This window comes from Sceloporus occidentalis, unplaced genomic scaffold (assembly GCF_023333645.1).
Source record: "Sceloporus occidentalis isolate IW3139 unplaced genomic scaffold, rSceOcc1.0.p SCAF_1, whole genome shotgun sequence".
Lineage (NCBI taxonomy): Eukaryota > Metazoa > Chordata > Lepidosauria > Squamata > Phrynosomatidae > Sceloporus > Sceloporus occidentalis.
The window spans coordinates 64,982,908-65,001,150 of NW_028316981.1; the positions used below are offsets into that span (position 1 = coordinate 64,982,908).

Genomic DNA, 18,243 nt, shown 5'->3' on the forward strand with positions numbered 1-18,243 from the left:
CATCTATTTCCACTGAATATGTTTTCTTTTGAATAGGTTATATTTCTCTATTACTACATCTAACTAAATTTCAGTTATGGCTGTTAAATCACATTTGCCTTTTTTGTGTTAGGAATTAAAATTCATCTTGTTTGTTTAACATTTGGCATACATTGCTCTAGAGAAGTTTAAGACAATGATGCTCTTCTGTCCCTTATTAACTGATGTGTTCTTGTACAGGTGTACCAATTTCCCTTGTATCATTGATGCTGTTGTCCCAAGTACTTTATGATATGCTGCCCTGTGGAATACTGCCTCCTTCCCTATATATCTTAGAGTTTAAAGGCCTCCTGATCAGTTTTGTGACACTCCTAGCAAATGCTTTCTTACCAACAGCTGTGAGGTGCAACCCATCTCTTGCCAGAACTCCTTCATGAGTATACAGAAAACGATTCAAGAGGCCAAATTAGCCTTTTCCATGTCTCTCTTACATCATGGGTCTTCATCCATGGAAGATAGTACATTTTCAAGATATGCTGTCAGGCCTGATCAAAACTGCTTCTGTTCCACTCAATATGGAGTTGCCCCAAAACCAGTATATGCCTCTCCCTCCCGTGAGAAGTGTCAAGAGTCTTTACACCAAGAGAATCTGCCAAGCCACTTCCATGCTCTCTGAGAACAGAGCCCTATTCCTGTGGCTCATAATCATTAATTAAAAGCAGAGCTTGGAATAGTTTGTCTAGCTCAAAATGCACAACATGGTTCCAGGTAGTACTGCTTCTCTATGACACGTTTTTCTAAGTATGTGGTTTCTGACTTTGGTAAATGGTCTTTTTCCTACAGATATTCCAGGTATGTTACTGATCTGCTCAAAAAATACTTAATCTTTCTTGAAGAGTTGTACTGTAGATATGTAGGCCTTAGGCTGTTGCACCTTCTCTTCCAGCAGGACAACCATCTTAAGCTTCTTGCAGGCATAGGTCCACACATGCTCAGGCAGAAGAACTGCACAATGTTGCAGGTTACTGAGTCAGCTCCTTCACCATCTTATGTCTTCTCATTTAGTGTCACAGCACTGTGGGAGATTTTGGGAGCAGCTATAAGTAACCAGTGACTACATGCTCTGCCAGCAATAATATAATTGACTCACTTGCTCTCAGCACTCACTTCTCCTAGAAGAAGAACCTCCTCTTAGTACCTGTCTACATGGTCCAAAACACACAAGTAGATCTCCAAAGAGCTCAGTCAAATAGCCATCCTTAATCTAAAAATACAAGCTCATCTTGTTCTGTCTCTTCAACCAATCCCACACAAACCCCACTCTTCCTGTTTCACAAGCTGCAGTGTGCAACTGCACAAAGGGAGCAGCTGTAGAGAGCTTGTGGCTGCCAGCTTTGCCCCCCAACCAGCATAAGAATGTATTGTATAAATGCAATGTTTTTACCTCTTCCTCCTTAGCTACTCTTATGGAACTATCTTTTTGCTTGTAGTTAAGTCTTTATTCCAGTCCTTTCCATGTGTGCTTAGCAGTACATGTGATAAGTTCAGAATCAACTCTCGTGTTAACTAAAATATGCCAACAAATACAGAAAACAAAACAATGGCCAACAGATTGGAAATTATCACTATACACCCCTGTCCACAAAAAAGAGTAACAAAGAGTGCAGCGATTGTAGGACCATAGCACTAATTTCTCACGCAACCAAAATGATACTCAAAATTCTGCAGCATAGACTCAAATCATATATGAAGAGAGGAATCCCAGAGGAGGATTTAGGAAGGGAAGAGGCACTAGGGAACACATGGAATCATAGAATCCTAGAGATGGAAGAGACCACAAGGGACATCCTGTCCAATCCTCTGCCTTCCAGGAAATCACAATCAAAGCATCCCTAACAGATAATAATAAATAAAAACTTTATTTATATACTGCCTTTCCTGTAGATCAAAGCGGTTCACAACATAGTAAGCATGTGACACATGTCACAGTACAAACAATAAAATGGCTCAGTAATTACAATCACAATTTCATACAAATTCCTAAAAACCTGAACCATATACAGATCCTTAAAACCATCAATTGTGTGTGTGGAGGGGCATCCAACCTTTGTTTAAAGATCTCCAAGGAAGGAGATCCCACCACACTCCGAGGGAGGGTGTTCCATTGTCAAACAGCGCTTACTGTCAGGAAGTTCCTCCTAATGTTGATGTGGAATCTCTGTTCCTGGAGCTTGCATCCATTGTTCCATGTTCTAGTCTCTGGAGCAGCAGAAAACAAGCTTGCTCTATCCTCAATGTGACACCTCTTCAAATACCTAAAGAGGTCTATCATATCATCCCTTAACTGGCTCTTCTCCAGGCTAAACATACCCAGTCCCTAAGTCTTTCCTCATAAGGCATGGTTTCCAAACATACATTCAAAACATACAATGGTTAAGAACATACCAGAGAATTCAAGATGAAAATCAGCATGTACTTTATAGTCTATAGCAAAGCCTTTGACTTTATAAATTATGAAAAGCTATAGAATGCTCATGGAGAAATGGGAGTGCCACTATATTTGATAGTCCTAGTGAGGACTTGTACTCAGGATAAGAGGCAACTTTTAGAACAGAACATGGCAAAAGAGAATGGTTCCCAATTGGCAAAGGGGTCAGGCAAGGCTACATTCAATCACTATTTGTTCAATTTGTATGCAGAAAACATAATATGAAGAGCAAATTTAAACTCAGAAGAATGAGGAGTGAAGGAACATCAACAATCTAAGATGTGTAGATGGCCCTTTATATCAGCTGGTCTTTAGTTCTAGGATTCCCCATGGATGCTTAAGTCCCATTAAGTACAGTAAAATGGTGTCCCTTATATAAAAATGCAAAATCAGGGTTTGATTTTTGGAATGTGTATATTTTAAAAATATTTTCAAGCTGTGGATGCTTGACTCGTTGGATAAAAAAAATCCATGGATATGGAGGGCTTACTGTACTACTAGTGGAAATTATGGGAGACTTGGAAAAATTTCTAAGAAAAGTTAGAAGATGCAAGGCAGTTTACTTCTGAACATAAAACAAAAATAATGATCATGGAGGTTCTATATTATTTGAACCTAGACAATGAGGAAATCAAAATAGTCAAAGATTTTCTGTACCTTGGATCAAATATTGACTGGTACAAAGACTGCAGTCAAGAAATCAGAAGAAGACTAGGAATGGGAAGGGCAGCTATGAGAGAAGTAGGCATGATCCTAAAGTGTAAAGGTATTCAATTTTAAGAAGAATAGCCCTCCCTCTAGTCCATCTGCCTTGGTCCAGGCCTTAGAGGAAGAGAAGAACTGCTGGATCTGATCCCCTTTTTGACCACCATTCCCTTCTCCTTTTGTGTCGTGTCATTTTAGATTGTAAGCCTGAGGGCAGGGAACTGTCTAATTAAAATAATAATTGTAAGCTGCTCTGAGAACCTTTAAGGCTGAAGGGCGGGGTATAAATAATGTAAATAAATAATAATAAATAATTCAATTGAGCACTAAAGTTAGACTTGTCCAAGCCATTGTATTTCCCATCACCACAGATGAATGTACAGTAGTAGTGATCAATAAAGTGGACAGAAAGAAAATCGATTCATTTGAGATGTGGTGTTGGAGAAGAGTGCTGAGGATACCATGGATTACTAATATGGGTCCCAGAATAAATCAAACCATCCCTGGGAGCCAGGAAGATGAAACTGTGGCTGTTGTACTTTGGCCATATCATGAGAAGGCATGTCGTCAGAAAAGACAATAATGCTAGGAAAGGTAGAAGGTAGTAGAAGGCGAGGAAGACTGTACACTAGATGGATGGGCTTAAACATGGAGGTCATGGGCCTGAATATGCAGGACATAAGCAGAACAGTGGAGGATAGGAATTTGGAGATGTATTAACCATAGGGTTGCCATGAGTCGAGTTCGGCTCAAGGGTAGTTAACAACAAATATGTAATATCAGTGAAACTTTGAAGTATTGTATATACTCAACTGTAAGTCGACCTCATGTATAAGTTGAGGGCAGGTTTTGCGATCAGAATTATGGTTTTTGATATGATCCATAGATAAGTTGAGGGTAAAATTGAGGGGCATCTAACAAAGGATGTAAAGGATGAAGCAAAGGAAAACAATGCCGAAGAATTTACAAAATTCTATCAGGCATAACTTTTGTGTTCATACTAAAGGCTGGATGGATGAGAGAATAGAGGGAGTTCAGTGATTCCATGGCAGATGATACTCTTGCCTTTCACCAGGGGATGGTTCTTTCTTTAATGAGAGTTAAAATACAGTACTTATGGATAAGTCGACTCAGGTTTTTGGGGGTCAGTTTTTGACTTATATTTCTAGACTTATACATGAGTATATACAATATGTACAATCACCCCTCCGTTTTCGTGAGGGATCCATTATGGACCTCCTCATGAAAACAAAAACTGCCAATATTCAAGCCCCATTGGCTTGAATAACAGTGTGCGCTCCATTCTGTCCCCTCCATTTGCCACTTGTGCATAAGCGAGAGATGTGGATCCCAAGTCCGTGAAAATGGAGGAGCGATTGTATTCTATATCTCTAGTATACTATCATAGAAAGCTGCTGTGCAAAGAAAAATGTGACATATGTAAGATTAAGGAGAATTAGTTCTTTACTCAATTGAACTAAATTTGTGGGCAGCATAAAGTCTTAAACTAGTCCTGGGAATAGTGAATCCTTTTCAGTCCAGGGTCTGCAGTTATTACTGAGGTGGGGTGGAGGGCATATGGCTATATGGAAGATGTCGTGGTACTGAAGAAATAAAACTTATTGCTTTCCTATTTGTCCTCCTCTGCATTGCACCTAGACTTTGAAAAATAATTCCCTTGGCAGTGGAGGGGGGCTTTTTAAAATCTTAATTCTAGCCTGGGAGACAAAGGGTGGAAGAGGAATTGCAGCATGCAAGGAAAGCAGGGTTGGTCAGGAGGGGAAAACTATTGGTCAGACCTTTGAACTAGGTGATTTGTGAAGATTTAACACTGCAAGTTGTGCTTTTATGTGTTGGAAAAGGATGAATTTGATAACATAAAGGGCTTCTTTGGCTATACAGTATGCCCTTGCTATCCGCGGGGGATCAGTTCTCGACCCCACCCCCCATAGATAGCAGAAAATGTGGGACCTTAAGTCTCATTCTTTTCAATGAGCACACACATGTGCTCACACCACCACGTGCATATGTGCCCATTAAAAAAGCTGGGGCTTCTGTCCATAGAAGGTCAAATGGCGGATGGCATGGGTGTGCTGTACTCAAAGCCAGATGAGAAACAAGTAAAGGATATATCTGCTCTTTGCAAAGATGATGAAACTTAACAAGGAGAGCACACAGAACTTACCCAGTTTCAATTTTGTCTTGGGTTTTTTTTTTCTGCAAGGGAAAAATCCACCACCTTGGATCTCATCCTGGAAGAGAGGTGCACTTAGGGTTGCCATAACCCGGTGGCCCCCGAGCCAATCACGGTTTCGGGGGGGCCCTTCCAGTCCCGGTCCGGTTTGGGCCCCCACCCGTGCCTTGTTCCCGGTTTGGGGGCCTGCTCCGGCAATTGCCGCCGCTGCTAATGCGGCTGCTGCGGCGCCAACCCACTTCCTCCTCCGGCTCTGCCTTCCTCCTCTTCCTCGGCGGCAGAAGCGCCGCCGCCACCGCGCCCCCACTGTTAGGGCTTGCGCGCCACCCAGGCCTCAGCAGGGGCCAGTGGCAGCGCACACGCCTGCCCTGGTTCCCTCCGCACGCGCCTGCCCCGATTCCCTTCCTCCCGCGCCAGCCATCATAAGGAGGAGGAGGGGGGAGAGGAGGAGGAGGAGGAAGGAGCCGGAGGAAGGGTGCCTGAAGGCCAGGGCAGAATTGGGCCGGAGGAGGAGGAGGAGGAAAGCTGAGTCAGTGACCATTAGATCTGCCTTGGTATTTTGGGGTTTTTAAGTTATATTTAAAAATATAAAATACTTTAATTTTTTAAATTTTTATTATTGCTTTTTATTTTTTTATTTTATTAATTTTTATTATTGCTTGTTTTTATTTTATTTCATTAACTTTATTATTGCTTGTTTTTGTTTTATTTCATTAATTTTATTATTGCTTGTTTTTTATTTTACTACATTAATTTTTATTATCAAATATATACACCCCTGCCTTGTTTTTTATTTATTTTTTCATTATTTTTTATTATTAAATATATGCAAGTGCATTTTTTGTGTATTTATGGTGCTTTGAATGCTAACAAGTCTGCCTTTCTTGGCCAATTATAGTGGTGGTGGTGGTGGTGGTGGTGGTGGTGGTGGTGATGATGATGATGATGATGATGATGATATTGATATCAACAAGCCTCTGAGGCACGGCCAATGTAACTTGCTGTGATTTTTACAAACTCATACGCAGTGAAGAAAAACCACAGTCCCTTGACCAAGTACACATTTCTGAGAAGTAAAGTTGAACCCGAGGGCAAGTACATTTCTGCCATCTGTCTAAGAATAATGCCAAAATGTGCTCCATTTTAATATAAACATGCATTTATATTAACATTTAAAAAAAAAAACCTCAATTTTTGGCACATCCTCCATTTTTATAAAAAATGTGTCCTACATTTGAAAATGTTGCCCTACATTTGTCCTACATTTGTCCCGGTTTGGAGGTCCTCACTTATGGCAACTCTAGGTGCACTATAAATGTAACAAACAAACAATATGAGAGTCTTGTAGTCCAGATAGGTTAGGAGAGAACCAGAGAATGTGCATCTGCTTTGGATGTGTTCATACAGTATGCCCCCTGAATCCATGCAACTGTACCCATGGTTTCATTTACCTGTGTCCCAAAAATATGGTTTCTCTAGAGGTGGCTTTATGGGCAATTTCAGCTGGAAATAAAGGGTTTACTGTTTCTGATTTCATTATCTATGTTAAGTCTGGGAATGTTTGCCTAATGGATAAGGGGGTCATACTGTATTTCCAGCACTTGTCTAACCTCATACTTTTTTTAAAAAAAATTAATTTATTAAAATATTTATGTTTTGCCCTATATCATAGGGAACTAGGAAGGTGCAATGGTTTGAATGGACTAGGATCCAGAAGGATAGCGCTAGAATATCTATTCATCCACAAACTCCCTGGGGGATCTTGGGCAAGTAACACTCTCTCAGCCTTGGAGTAGAACAATGGCACACCTGCTCTGAATCAGTCATTCTAAGAAAACCCTAAGAGAGGTTTGCCATAAATTGGCATTGACTTGAAGGGGTTTAACAATACAGTATTATAGGATCTCAGGGCAACATACAAATAGAATCAATTTCAACAATTTAAAACATTTGATGTTTAAAACAATAAAAATATAATTTAATCACACTAAAAGCATAGTGCACCAAACTAATATAGATGGAAAGAGTTGAACAAAAACATTAATCCCCAAAGTCTTTTAAAAGTGTTTTAACTTGATCTTGGAATGGGACTAGTGTTGGTGCTGGAGTGCTAAACCAGGAGGACTCTTTCTTGTGTCCTCACCCCATGTTTCTTCCAGTGGTAGGACATAGAAACAGACTTTAGTTTTCATGCAGGTGTATATAGGGAGTTGAATTCAGGGTGCTGGAAAATCTTGGATCTGTTACTCTGGAGCTTCTGTCTATTGTCATTGAGAAGAAGGGCTGAAGCACACAGTCTGGAAGAAGTGGTCTCCAGCCCCGATTGCTCTGGGACCCTGGCAACTGCATGGCCTGCTTCCAAAGTTGGCCACCACCACAGTCTCAAATGGGCAGCCAGAAGGAACAGATTAAATCCATTCCTTCGGGCTGGCTCCCCCCGCCATTAGCGCAGCTTCAAAGCAAGTTGCTTCTAGACCATGATGGTATTGTATTCTGGTTGGGAGTAGCTGGAATATGTGGTCTGTCACATTTTGTTTCTGGAACAAGAAAAGCTGAGCCTGCTAAAAAGACAAAATACATCATACTTCTTTTGAGATCTTTTTATAAACGGAAGTGTTACTACATTTTCTCAGTTGAATTACTGCTTCAGTGTTGATTGGCAGTTATTAAATATCTTGCTTTCCTTGCCTGAAACTATGTTTAAGGACTACTTATGTAAATGTTCACCTCGTTTTGCTATGCTTAAAAAGTAAAGGTAAAGTTTCCCCCTTGACATGAATGTTTAGTTGTAACCGATGGTAGGGGGCAGTGCTCATCTCCGTTACTAAACTGAAGAGCCAGTGTTGTCCGAAGATGACTGTGATCATGTGGCTAGCATGACTGCACAGAACCTATAGTACCTATTTATCTACTTGCATTTGCATGCTTTCGAACTGCTAGGTTGGCAGAAGCTGGGACTAGTGACGGGAGCTCACTCTGTCATGCGACACCTGGGCCTCGAACTGCCAACCTTCTGATTTTCTGATAGTCAGAATTGATGTCTTAAACACTAAGCCACCACATCCCTTGCTCGGTGTTAATTTATTTGTATTGTAAGAGTCTGACCATATCTACATCTTTCAAAATTTGTTGTAAACTGTCTTCAAATTGACCTTGACTCATGATGACCCTGTGAATGAGACATCTCCAAGACCCACTGTCCTCAACTGCTCTGCTCAGGTCCTTCAGGTTCAGTCATGTGGTCTCCCTGATTGAGTCTGTCCATCTAATATGCAGTCTTCCTCTTTCTGCTGCCTTCTACATTTCCTAGCATTATTGTCTTTTCTAATGAGTCATCCTTTCTCATAATGTGGCCAAAGTAGGACAGCCACAGTTTAGTCATCTTGGCTTCCAAGGAACATTCAGGATAGATCTGTTCTAGGACCATTTGTCTGTCTTTTGGACTGTCATGGTATCCTCAGCAGTCTTTTCCAGCAGCACATCTCAAATGAGTTTTCTTTCTATCCAGTTATAGGGAATCATATAACTCCCGTGTTGAACCAGCTTCACTGGCTACTGGATTGTTTCTGGGCACAATTCAAAGTGCTGGTTATTTGCCCTATTTGCCTTAGGTCCAGATTATTTGAAGAGCCGTATTTCCACACATGAACCTGCCAGAATACTAAGATCTTCCGGGGAAGGTTTTCTCAGTCCAACCACTATCACAGGCTTGTTGTCTGTGAAGTGTCTTGGGTTCCTTGTGGGAGAATGGCAACATACAAATTAAATAAGTAAATAATACATAAATCTATCCACTTTCTTTACTGTCCAGCTCTCACATCTTTACATTTTAGGATCCTGTCTACGGTAGTTCTTTCATAGCTGCCCTTCCCATTCCTAGTCTTCTTCTGATTTCTTGACTGCAGTCTCCCTTTTGAAGCTTAAAAAGATTGATCAGTTTCTCGAGGTTATAATGTCAAGAATGTGATTTATGAGAAAACCTGTGAGAAGAAGAACAGATTATCCTATCTTAATAAGTTGGAGTTGTGGTTAAAACTATTGGTAGTTTTATAGGATGGCTACTTGGAGAAAGGATGTTGGAAGGATATGGGACTAAGTTTCAAAGCTCAGAATTGTTTATTTTCAGGAACATTCCACACCCAATATGTTCTACTGCTTCTTCCACTGTGTCATGTCTCTCTCTCCTACATTCCTGCTCAGCTTTTCAGACAAGGGTGGGGAAAGAATTCTAGTTGGCCACTGCCTAGCAATAACTCTTTGTTTACAAAGAAGTAGCTGTGTTAACTACTACTTTGTAAAAACAGAGGTATTGCTAGTCATTGGCCATCAAGTAGCTGTGTTATGAGAGGCAGTGTGTGGTGTATTAGTTTGAGTGCTGGAGTGAGACACTGGAAGACGAGAATTCAGATCCCTACCTGGCCATAGGAACCTACAGTACTAGGTGACCTGGGGCAAATCACACACTCTCAGCCTCAGAGGAGGGCACACAATAACAAAGCCGTGGTAATCTCTTGTTGAAGAGATTGGGGGGAAGTACTGTAGAAGAACTGTCTAACTGGTTTTTGTTTTGGTATGAGCTTTTGTGGATATAAATCTACTTCTATAGATGCAGTACAGAATGATATTAAAGCCTCATGCTATAAAGCATTTTATACAGTTGTAGAAGTGGGACTGTATGTAATAGGATCCAGAAATATGCAAATCATGCCCTTGCCCTAATTTTCAAATTTGTCAAGTGTATTACCTCATCCAGCTCTAAATCACCTAGATTTAGGGCAAGTTACATGATTTCTATCTTTCTGGATCCTATTACATTCTTTCTCACTCCCACAACTGTATAAATATGCTGTATAACCTGAGGCTTTAATGTTGGCAGAGAGACAAAACAGTTATGTTTTATAAAATTTGAATCTTACTCAGAACATCATGATTCTACAGCTAACCTATGAAGTAGGTTAGGAAGGGACATACTTCACGCAGTGAACTGAATCTGGAGATCTTGTGAAAGAAACATTAAATGATCCTGCTGACTGAAGAGGGAAGATAGTTTTTTTCTTTGATTTGCTTGCTGTCCTTGAAGATCTGTTTTGAGGGTTTAGGCATCTCAAAGTCAGTGTGGGAGTGGCATGGCAGCATTATGGGGGGGGGGAATGGATTGGCAAAGATAAATAAATCACACACCCATTCATGGGAGCTTCTGCTAGATCAGACATGTTTTCATAATGAGTACCATTTGAAAAGTTCAGCCACTGCACCCATGAAGTTCAGTGGTTGGCTTTGGGCAAATAAGCTAATTTTGATCTTCCTTGCAAAGTTTTATGGATAAAATGGCTTAACAGTGTGTATGTCCAGAGCTGCGCTAAGAAGAGGAGCTGGGGAAAATGTGACACTCCAGACATTGGACTACAACATCTAACATTACTCACTAATGTCTATGCTTGGTAGGATTCAGGGGAGTTGTAATCTGACCACATCTGGAATACCACATTTTGCTCATGTTTTCTTTAGTATTGAATTGTCCAGTTATAACTGGGAAGATTGTCATTTAAAATCTTATTTATTATTAAGTTATGTATTTTGGATTTTGTACTTTGCATTGCTATGTTTTGTATTTTGTACTGTATTATGTTCGCTGTAATTTTTATATTTATTTTGCAATCTTGCACTTTATTTGACCTTTAATTGATTTGTATTGTATTGTAGTTTTCTTATTGTCATATTGTATTTCCTTATTGTTGTAACCCGTCCTGATTCTACGTGATTGGGTGGGCTATTATTATTATTATTATTATTATTATTATTAAACCCCACTCAGCTATGACACTGGGTGACTTTGAAACAACCACTGTCTCTCTCTTGAGCTCCTTGGAAGAAAAGTGGGTTATAAATGTACAAAGCAAACAAGATAAGTGAATAAAGTAATAAACAAATAGATGTGACATGCTGTCTGGTATTGTTCACACACTCCAATAATCCAAACATCAATATATGTACTGTATATGGATAACATTCTACCTTGCTTGCTATTACTGATAAGGTAAGTAGTAAGAACGAGCAGTTCAAAGTACTGCAGTTTAGTGTCACCTTTATTGACTTTCAGAAATGTTGACATTGGCAGCTAGGGTTTTAATGCAGCGGGGCACTTCATAATTTAATTCATGTTCAGGTAACTTCAGCAAATACTTCTGAGAATCATTTTGCAAGGGATAAGTGTTCAGGATGGCTGTTAATAGTAGAATAATGCTATTATGACTCTTTAATAGAAATATTTCAATAGTTTCTTTAGTCTTGAGTCTGACAATTTTCTTATCTGGCAATTATCTCTGAATTGGCTTTAGAATCATAATCTTGTGCAATGATGACATATGAAAATGGGGAGTTAATTCTTCCCTCCCCCTTATCTTTTTGTGTGCCCAACTATAAAGGAGTCTTTCTGGGGTTCCCCCCCCAAAAAAACAAACAAACAAAAAAAAAAAACTATGGGTTCTTACAGATGAGGCTATGAAACCAGAGTTTGATCCTGGGTCCTGGGGAGCCTTTTTACCTCCTGTCAGGTTTTCTGTCTGAGATATTACAGAAAGCTTGAGTTTTTAGACAGATTATTTATTCTCAGAATGTATATAAAACATTTTGAATCTTTGAAATGTGTTATATGAACGTCAATATTACAATTACTAGTAATCCTGCATTGCACTGCAGACCTTTTCCTTAAAAACTGTGGCCCTTTATCTGTGTTCATAGAATAATACAAGGGTTGTAAGGGCCCTATTAATTATTGAATCCAGTCTCCTCAGTGCAGGGTCTCTGGTGAAAGCATCCCCAGCAGGTAGCTGTCTGGCTTTTTTTTAAGACATCCAAGAAAAAGAGAACCAATCATCTCTCTAGGCAACTGGCTCCATTGCTGAACTGCTTTCACAGACAAGAAATTCCTTCTAATGTTCAACTGAAATTTACTTTCCTGTAACTTAAAACTATTAGACATAGTTTTAAGCTGTGCGGAAGCGCAGAATAAGCCTGCACCCACCTTTTTGTTGCAGCTCTTGGGGTGTTTAAAGAGTGTCCTTCTTTAGAAGTTCTATTGGTCTGCCTGTTTCATCATGACTTATGCAACTATAGGAATCAGAAATGTTTATTGATTAGCCCTTAGGCCATTTCAAAATAACACAAAGTAACATGAAAACAAATAAAACACACTATAAAATCCTATAGAAATTCCATAACAATTAGAAAAGAGCTAAAATGTAATAACACAGAATCTGAAATGTATATAGAGTACCGTATGGATGTCATATAAATGTAAAACAATATAAGTACATTAGAAGTACAGTACCTAAAAATGAAACATAGTTAAAAAACGTATACAAATCTATACTGCAGGTTCAAGATACAAAAATGGGTAAAAAGAATAAAAGTGAATGTATTACAGCATTAAAATGATAATACATAAAGTAATAAAATTGAACATGAAGCATCACATATCAGAATTCTTCATCACCTCTGCAATTTACCCCAATTGACCCCTCATATCTAACTCTCAACTGTATAGCTTTACATAAAAACCGAGCTGTGATAATAGATATTTTTGAATCTTGGCCACTCATGAAGTAAGAGATTCTGACATGGGTATCCCAAAACATTCTTCTTTTGATATAGGGACCAAGATACTGATCTCTTTCCTGTTGGTACAGATTACACTTGAATAAAATATGAGCTAAATCCTCAGTTTCTTGGTCTCCACAGATACAGATTCACTCGTAAGGAATACCATTGAATCTTCCATATCTTACCATGATGTCAAGCTGGTCAAATCTAGCTCTGGTAAATGCCTCCCTCAGATATTTTGGCATTTGTATTTTTAGATAGTTTGCTCATTGAAAAGGGCATTTAAATCGGCTAAGACATTTTAAATTACCTACATTGCTAAGGGAGGTTATATATTTTTGGGCTTCAATATCCAAGATTCTCTGTCTCATGCCCTTTTTTGCTTGGTCATTAACTGTGCAGGAATCAGGAAGACCACAGCTCTTTATAAAGTTTGTTATTTGCATAAACCAAGAGGAGTGAAGATCGGATTATGACTGTTCTAAGAGACATAGTCTTGATAATCTATCTAGCTCCATTTCATTGATTTTACCCTAGTAGTTAAACACTTTGATTTTGGCTTGCAAATGGAATGAATAAATTTCTAATTCACTTCTAACAGCAGCCATTATACAACTATACAACTGTCAGGGATGATGGGAGTTGTTGCTTTTCACCTCTGGCTCGAACTCACCACCTTGTTACGCACCGGCACTGACCAGTTTTGGCCAGTGGTTAAAGCTTTGCTCTAAAGCAGCAGAGTTACAGAGAATAGGCTGAAGACCCTGACAAACTCTCCAAGCCTTCTCACTTTTGCTTCCACAGAAGTCTTCCCACTTCTTCAGGATCCAGCTGGCTCTTGTATCTTCACTCAAGACACCAGACAACTCAGTAGTCTTATATAAAAGATCTACTTTATTCTACTATATACAGCTCCAACAAAACTATCCAAGAATACACTACTACCCACAAAATACATTGGGATTCATAGCCATTATTATAGTCATTGCAAAATACCACCCACTGTTGTCTGTTTCCACCCAGTGGGCGTGTACATCCACTCTCATTGGCTCTCTTGGTTCAACCCACAATTAATGATTTCATCATCTCACCTTGTCCACTTAACAATTCTCAGGTGTTTTCAATTATCCACTTTGCATTTCTGTCCTTGGCATTTAGGACTTGTTAATTGCATTACCTTTTACACCTGTGTGGCTCCTAATTGCTTCTGCTGAGTCACCCTGACTCTCACATACAAGTTTTATTTCATTCACTGTATATCCCATGTTGCATTTTCCTTAACAAGGTTTAGCTGATTACTCAGAGTTTTGAGCCGCAATATTTTTTTTTGTGTTGTACTGTAATAGAGCATCCTTGTTTTTAACACATTACCCAATAGCCATGGGCCAGTGCATAGAATTTCTTGCAGATAAGTGGCCATCCTAGTGGAATTGGAATAGATCTCCTTGTCCCAGGAGTGGGCAACACAATTTCTGTGGGCTGTATGTGGTCTTTACCATTTTTGCAATTCTCCCTGTTTATGTAGCTTCTCTTGGGGGGGGGGGGGACTAAACTCCCTGCCAAAGGTCTTTGCAAAATCAGAAATAGACTTTGCAAAACCAGAAGGTTTTTTGGGAATGGTGTGCTTTGAGATAGCTTTTTGGGGTAGTAAGACTGACACCTGGACCTCAACAGCCTGCCCCATCCCTGCTGTAGTCTCTGATAGCTTAATTGGTTTCTTTGCCAACTCTGCAGAAGGGGAAAAGTTCCTTAGTAAGCTGGCAACAGAATCCTATGCATGTTTACACAGAATTCATTCCTGCTGTGGGCACTGGGGATTATTTCATAGTGAATTTGTTTAGGATTGTAATATTAAAAAAACCTGATGCCACATAAGATGTGCAATACAACCTTGGGTGTATTAAAGACTTTACATATGTTCCTCATGTAAAGAGGTGCTCAAAGAGCCAAGGAACACTGGTTGCAGTCCTGTCTCGGGGGGCTTTCCCATCCAGATGTTTACATATTTGGTGGCTGCGTGAAAGGCAATAGCTTTCTTCTTTCAAACATCCTCAACTAATATGTGCATATCAGGAATGAAGCTGAGGAGAAGCTATGGGATCCAGGGGTGGGGCCTGCAGCACAATCCATCTGTCATTATATCCCCACATGTAACTGGCTCCATGTTGAGGATTATAGTTAGAAGAGGTTCTTAAGAAATATATGAATTAATTCATGGCACCACTGTTACTGAGTCACTTCATTTTTAGAAGAAATTAAATTGAGATTTCTGGGATAAAAGCATTATGTGTGTGGTTAAAACAATGTACATTAATATGATCTTTTAACTTTGTACAAATCTAAACATCTTTTCAGTTTGCTGCTTTGCCATTTTTTTTTTTAAAAAAAATCTCTTTGCTCTTAGCCAACAGCCTTGTACTTTTAGGGGTGAATGTTTCTGGCATGTCACCTCTGAAAAATGATAATGCATAAATACCATATAGATCACCTCGCCAATCATGACATGCTGGTGCAGAAATACATGTGTGCAGCTGTACATACAGGGCCCACAAAATCAAGAGAGCACAGCTGTTTGGGGTTTATTGCACTCAATGATATTGATTAGATTTTAATTGTTTTGTACCTTATTCTTGCAGATATTTCCTATCAGTAGCATAATAATCAAAAACGGCTTTAATTTTGCCCTTAAGGAGACTTGTCTTCAGAATATGTTTGTCCTTTTTAAAAGGTTGGGTTACTGAAACTGCTTCAATGGACCACATTCATGGAGCTTGGAAGGCTCTTACTGATGGAATTGGATTAAAGGATTCTGTCTTCAATGGATCCAGCTGTATTTCACCTACTATTGTCCAGCAGTTTGGCTATCAGCGCAGAGCATCTGATGATGGGAAACTTTCAGATTCCTCCAAGACAAGTAATACCATTCGTGTTTTCTTGCCTAACAAACAACGCACAGTGGTGAGTCTGTTTCTTATTTTATGCAAGATGAAAGGTGGGCTGTCCCCCTCCCCCTGCCTTCCCCAATGTATAAACATTCCAGTGTCCCAGTAGTCTAATAATGTTTAAATGTAGAGACTTCAAGGTGGATACAGTGAAGTTTTGTTCAGTGTGCTACTGAATATACACATGCATAACTGTGGAAAAAAGCAGTGAGCCGAGTATCACTTCACTGAATATGAGGCCCTGTCTCTTATGAATGGGCTTTGCTGATGGATGATTTTTGGATAATGCTGTAAGTGTTAACTGGGAATCCATCATGTGTTTTCCCAGTTACATACCCTAAAGATTTACAAAGTTGTATCAGCACCATAAAACTGACATGTAAGCTGTAAAGTGCCTGATCCAAGTTGTATCTGCTCATGCTTATTGGAATGGGTCTAGAGTAGTTTTTGTTGATAAGTTCATCATTTGGTCATCAGTTTTCACTGACGAGCTAGCTCTATATATAGCAGCTTGGTAAATAAACCCACAAAAGTTACCAGTTCGCTTGTTTCAGTTTTCCATTTTTGTGCTGGATGTAGAGGAGAAAACATCTCTGTTTCAGCACTCCTTGCTTTCTGTGTTGCATGTACAAGAGAGATGGAATCCCATCTTTTCTTCCAGTTTGCTACCTTTGCCAGCAGCTTATAACAGTTTATAGTGTGTTTTTGAATTTTAGGCTGTTTTCTGCTCAAATATATGCCCCTCCCCCAAAAAATATTTTAAGGTGTGATGAACATTTTTGGTTATTTTTGTTGTATTGCTTTATAATGTGCCAGCTGTGGTTACTGATAACCAAGTTCCATTTTAATCTCAGTTTGAGACTGTGTAATTTCAACAATTTAAATTGGGGATAAACATCTTTTAGCAGTAACTATGATAGCTGCTGATGTAAGTGTAACAACCACACACACAAAATGGCTAACAGTGCAGTCCATTTGGATTATTGTAACATGTTTTACATGGAGCTAGCTTTGGAAACTGTTTAGTGGGCCCAGAATGATGTAGCCAGACTACTGCCCTGGGGCTGGTTACGCTGAAACAGTTTCACTGGCTACTGGTTTGTCTCCAGATACAATCTCCTTTATGGCTTGGAAGATAGTCCAAATCGTCTGAAAGACATTATCTCCCAGTATGAGCCTGTCCAAAGTTTAAGATAGTTGAAGGAGGGCTTTCTCTAGGTCCTTTCTCTATCACTGATGCATTTGATGGGTACATAGGGGAGAGAGTTACTCAGTGACTCTTGGGAGGCTAGCTTGACCTCTTCTCCTCTCTTTCTGCTTGCCGGCAAATATCTTGTACTTCACCAAGGCCTTTGACTGTTAAGTGGCCATTGCAGCAGGACTTTTAATTGGAGTGTGCTGTATTTTTATTATTAGTATTGTTGATGTGGCAGTATCTATGAAGAAGTACATGAAAGATTTATAATTATGTCTTAGGTGTGGGAGTGTGGGAACTCATGTAGATAGTATAAATATTAGGGGGGCAGTTAAGGGGTTGTGTTTGATATTTGTGTAGAAAGTCAGTAAAAATATTTGAGGAAAAACTTTTGTTGTTTTATTTAACAGGTGAATGTGCGTAATGGAATGACCCTGCATGATTGTCTCATGAAAGCATTGAAAGTCAGAGGTCTGCAACCAGAATGCTGTGCTGTTTTTAGATTGCTTAATGAGCACAAAGGGTAAGAAGTAGAATATTAATTTGGGCAAAACTGTTTAAACAAATTATTTCCAATATTCTATCATGCTTTTTAAAATTCAAACATTCAGTGTCAACATAATACCACTGACTGAAGTGTTTAACAATCAAGCACTATACTACAAAATCAGAATTGTCTTGTTTAGACAAAACTAAGCAGTTCAGTGTTGCATTTATTTACCTACCTCATTGAATTAAACATATGATTAACTGGTCCTGTTGAAATCAGTGGATTTACAAAGTTCATATCTTGCAGGGAAAATAATTTGTTTTGCCTACTATAAAATTTGAAGTGATATAATAAACTTGTCATACTATAAATTTAATGTTATTAATTTGATAAATGTTAGCATAATTCTTTTTTGTTTCACTGTTTATGTTCTATCTAGATTTAGGTTAAATATTCTAAACTCAGTAGGTTCCATATGATTTACAGTCTGGGTTTTCCTCTGCTTTTTATAGGATCAAGTGCGCTGTGTCCAATACTAAATTGTTCTTTAGTAAGGTGAAGGAGTGCAGATAACTTACTTCACATCATTCAAGGCTTGTGCTGAATGCTGTGTAAATCCACAGTTGTAGAACAAATAATTTTCATCTC

The 18,243-nt window shown here is 39.1% G+C and overlaps 1 protein-coding gene across 13 annotated transcripts in view; it reads left to right on the top strand.

Annotated features, from left to right (window-relative positions):
- LOC149321504 (RAF proto-oncogene serine/threonine-protein kinase) overlaps positions 1 to 18,243 on the top strand; it is a 142,073-nt gene that overhangs the window by 88,102 nt on the left and 35,728 nt on the right. For all 13 annotated transcript variants that reach the window (XR_016281106.1, XM_089523294.1, XM_089523303.1 and 10 more), the window contains 2 exons: positions 15,697 to 15,926; positions 17,516 to 17,628. Coding sequence is in view for 12 of the 13 variants with exons in the window: in XM_089523294.1 (XP_089379420.1) it covers positions 15,720 to 15,926; positions 17,516 to 17,628 (320 nt within the window). In the remaining variant the exon portion in view is untranslated. The remainder of the gene's footprint in view (positions 1 to 15,696; positions 15,927 to 17,515; positions 17,629 to 18,243) is intronic.